The sequence below is a fragment of the Amphimedon queenslandica genome, unplaced genomic scaffold (assembly GCF_000090795.2).
Source record: "Amphimedon queenslandica unplaced genomic scaffold, v1.1 AMPQUscaffold_10918, whole genome shotgun sequence".
Taxonomy (NCBI): Eukaryota; Metazoa; Porifera; class Demospongiae; order Haplosclerida; family Niphatidae; genus Amphimedon; species Amphimedon queenslandica.
The window spans coordinates 6,560-7,917 of NW_003548835.1; the positions used below are offsets into that span (position 1 = coordinate 6,560).

General features: G+C 35.6%; 1 protein-coding gene across 1 annotated transcript; it reads right to left on the minus strand.

The window, feature by feature from the left end:
• Window positions 1-600: 600 nt before the first annotated feature.
• Window positions 601-1,151, minus strand: LOC109589770 (uncharacterized). The gene is made up of 4 exons (XM_020005790.1): window positions 1,090-1,151; window positions 882-1,002; window positions 728-820; window positions 601-677 (listed from the first exon to the last, which is right to left on the minus strand). The coding sequence occupies exons 1-4, from the start codon at window positions 1,120-1,122 to the stop codon at window positions 601-603; spliced, it is 324 nt and encodes a 107-aa protein (XP_019861349.1). The 5' UTR covers window positions 1,123-1,151.
• Window positions 1,152-1,358: the final 207 nt, after the last annotated feature.

Consider the following 1,358-nt stretch of genomic DNA (forward strand, 5'->3'; position numbering starts at 1 on the left):
CATTAATTTTAATTTTATTTTCTAATGCTAGTAAAAGTGGACTAATTAGTAACGCGGTAGCGTTACTAAGTAGGATTCACCCCCAAACAAAATGGCTGCCACGACTTTTGCAGCCTTTAATTCATGTACATGTACATATACAAATGTACATGTTGTGCATTAATTAGAACTCCTTACTAAAAGCACATCAGCTTTATTCCCAGTGTTGATCCTCGCTCTGTCTCTAGTGCTAACATGACCACTCATTATAAGATCCTCTATCTCTTTGTCTTTCTTCACTAATAATTGTTTATATTTTATCAGTTCTCCTCTGAATATGTCTCTCTGTTCTTCAGTGGCTGACAGGTTCTTCTTCATTGCCGTTAGCTCATCACGTAGATCCAGTGCAGTTTTACCAGCATAATCCACTGTAGAATCAACATCAGTTGCTACATAATAATAATAATAATAATAATAATAATAATAATGGTATGCTGGTTAAGAACTAGACTGTCATTTGCTATTGTTAGAGCATCCATATTATGCCTACGTGGAGCTCGTTCCAAGTGGCGATCCATTAATACACCTGATGGAGCCACACTTGACTACATGCTACACTAATTACATTATTATTTGAAGCTTTGAAGCTGATTTTCTTTTAATAGGTACAAATAATCCATTTTTGTAAACTTGTGTAGCTGTTTATAATTAACATAAATAAATAAATAAATAAATAAATACACTCTACCTTTGACTGGTGATGATCTTTTAGTTGATGGAGAGTGACGAGGTACAACAGATTGACGTGGTGGAGCAACAGCTGCCAAATATGGAGAACGTACTAAAAATAATAAAATACTGTAAATAAAGTTTTCACAAATTTTGTCATAGCATTGGTTCACCTATTGATGAAGCTCTTTTAGGTTTAACAGCTCTGTGTGTTGGTCTGGGGGAAGATGGTGGCTGTATTATCAAAGGAGGCCTAACCTTCTCATCATTATCTTCACCATAAAGAAGATTTATCTGTAATGGAACAGATATGGGCTACCATAGCAACCACACAACACCCTCTGATTGTAAAAATGTCCTCTCTCTCTCTCTTTCTCTTACCAGTGAACTTGATGGAGTAGAGGTTTCTAGCATTTCGAATATAAATAGGAATTATAGTTAAAATTACTAATTAAATACATCAAGTTCAATCCAAAGCCAAGGGGACAAATGCTCCTCCCACAAACCCTGCGACTAATTTGAAAGGTATAACGTAAAATGTAAGCCCCACCCATAGCCCCACCCCTCAGTATTAATTAGTTATTATGTACCAATGGGATCATCATTTATCTATTTGCTTTGTGGAAGGATCCAATTTCCTTATACTTGTC

Coding starts and splice junctions, on each gene's coding strand:
- LOC109589770 (XM_020005790.1), bottom strand. CDS start 1,122: ATGCTAGAAACCTCTACTCCATCAAGTTCACTG. Junction 1,003..1,089: donor CTACTCCATCAAGTTCACTG/GTAAGAGAAAGA, acceptor GTTCCATTACAG/ATAAATCTTCTTTATGGTGA. Junction 678..727: donor AAGATCATCACCAGTCAAAG/GTAGAGTGTATT, acceptor AATTATAAACAG/CTACACAAGTTTACAAAAAT.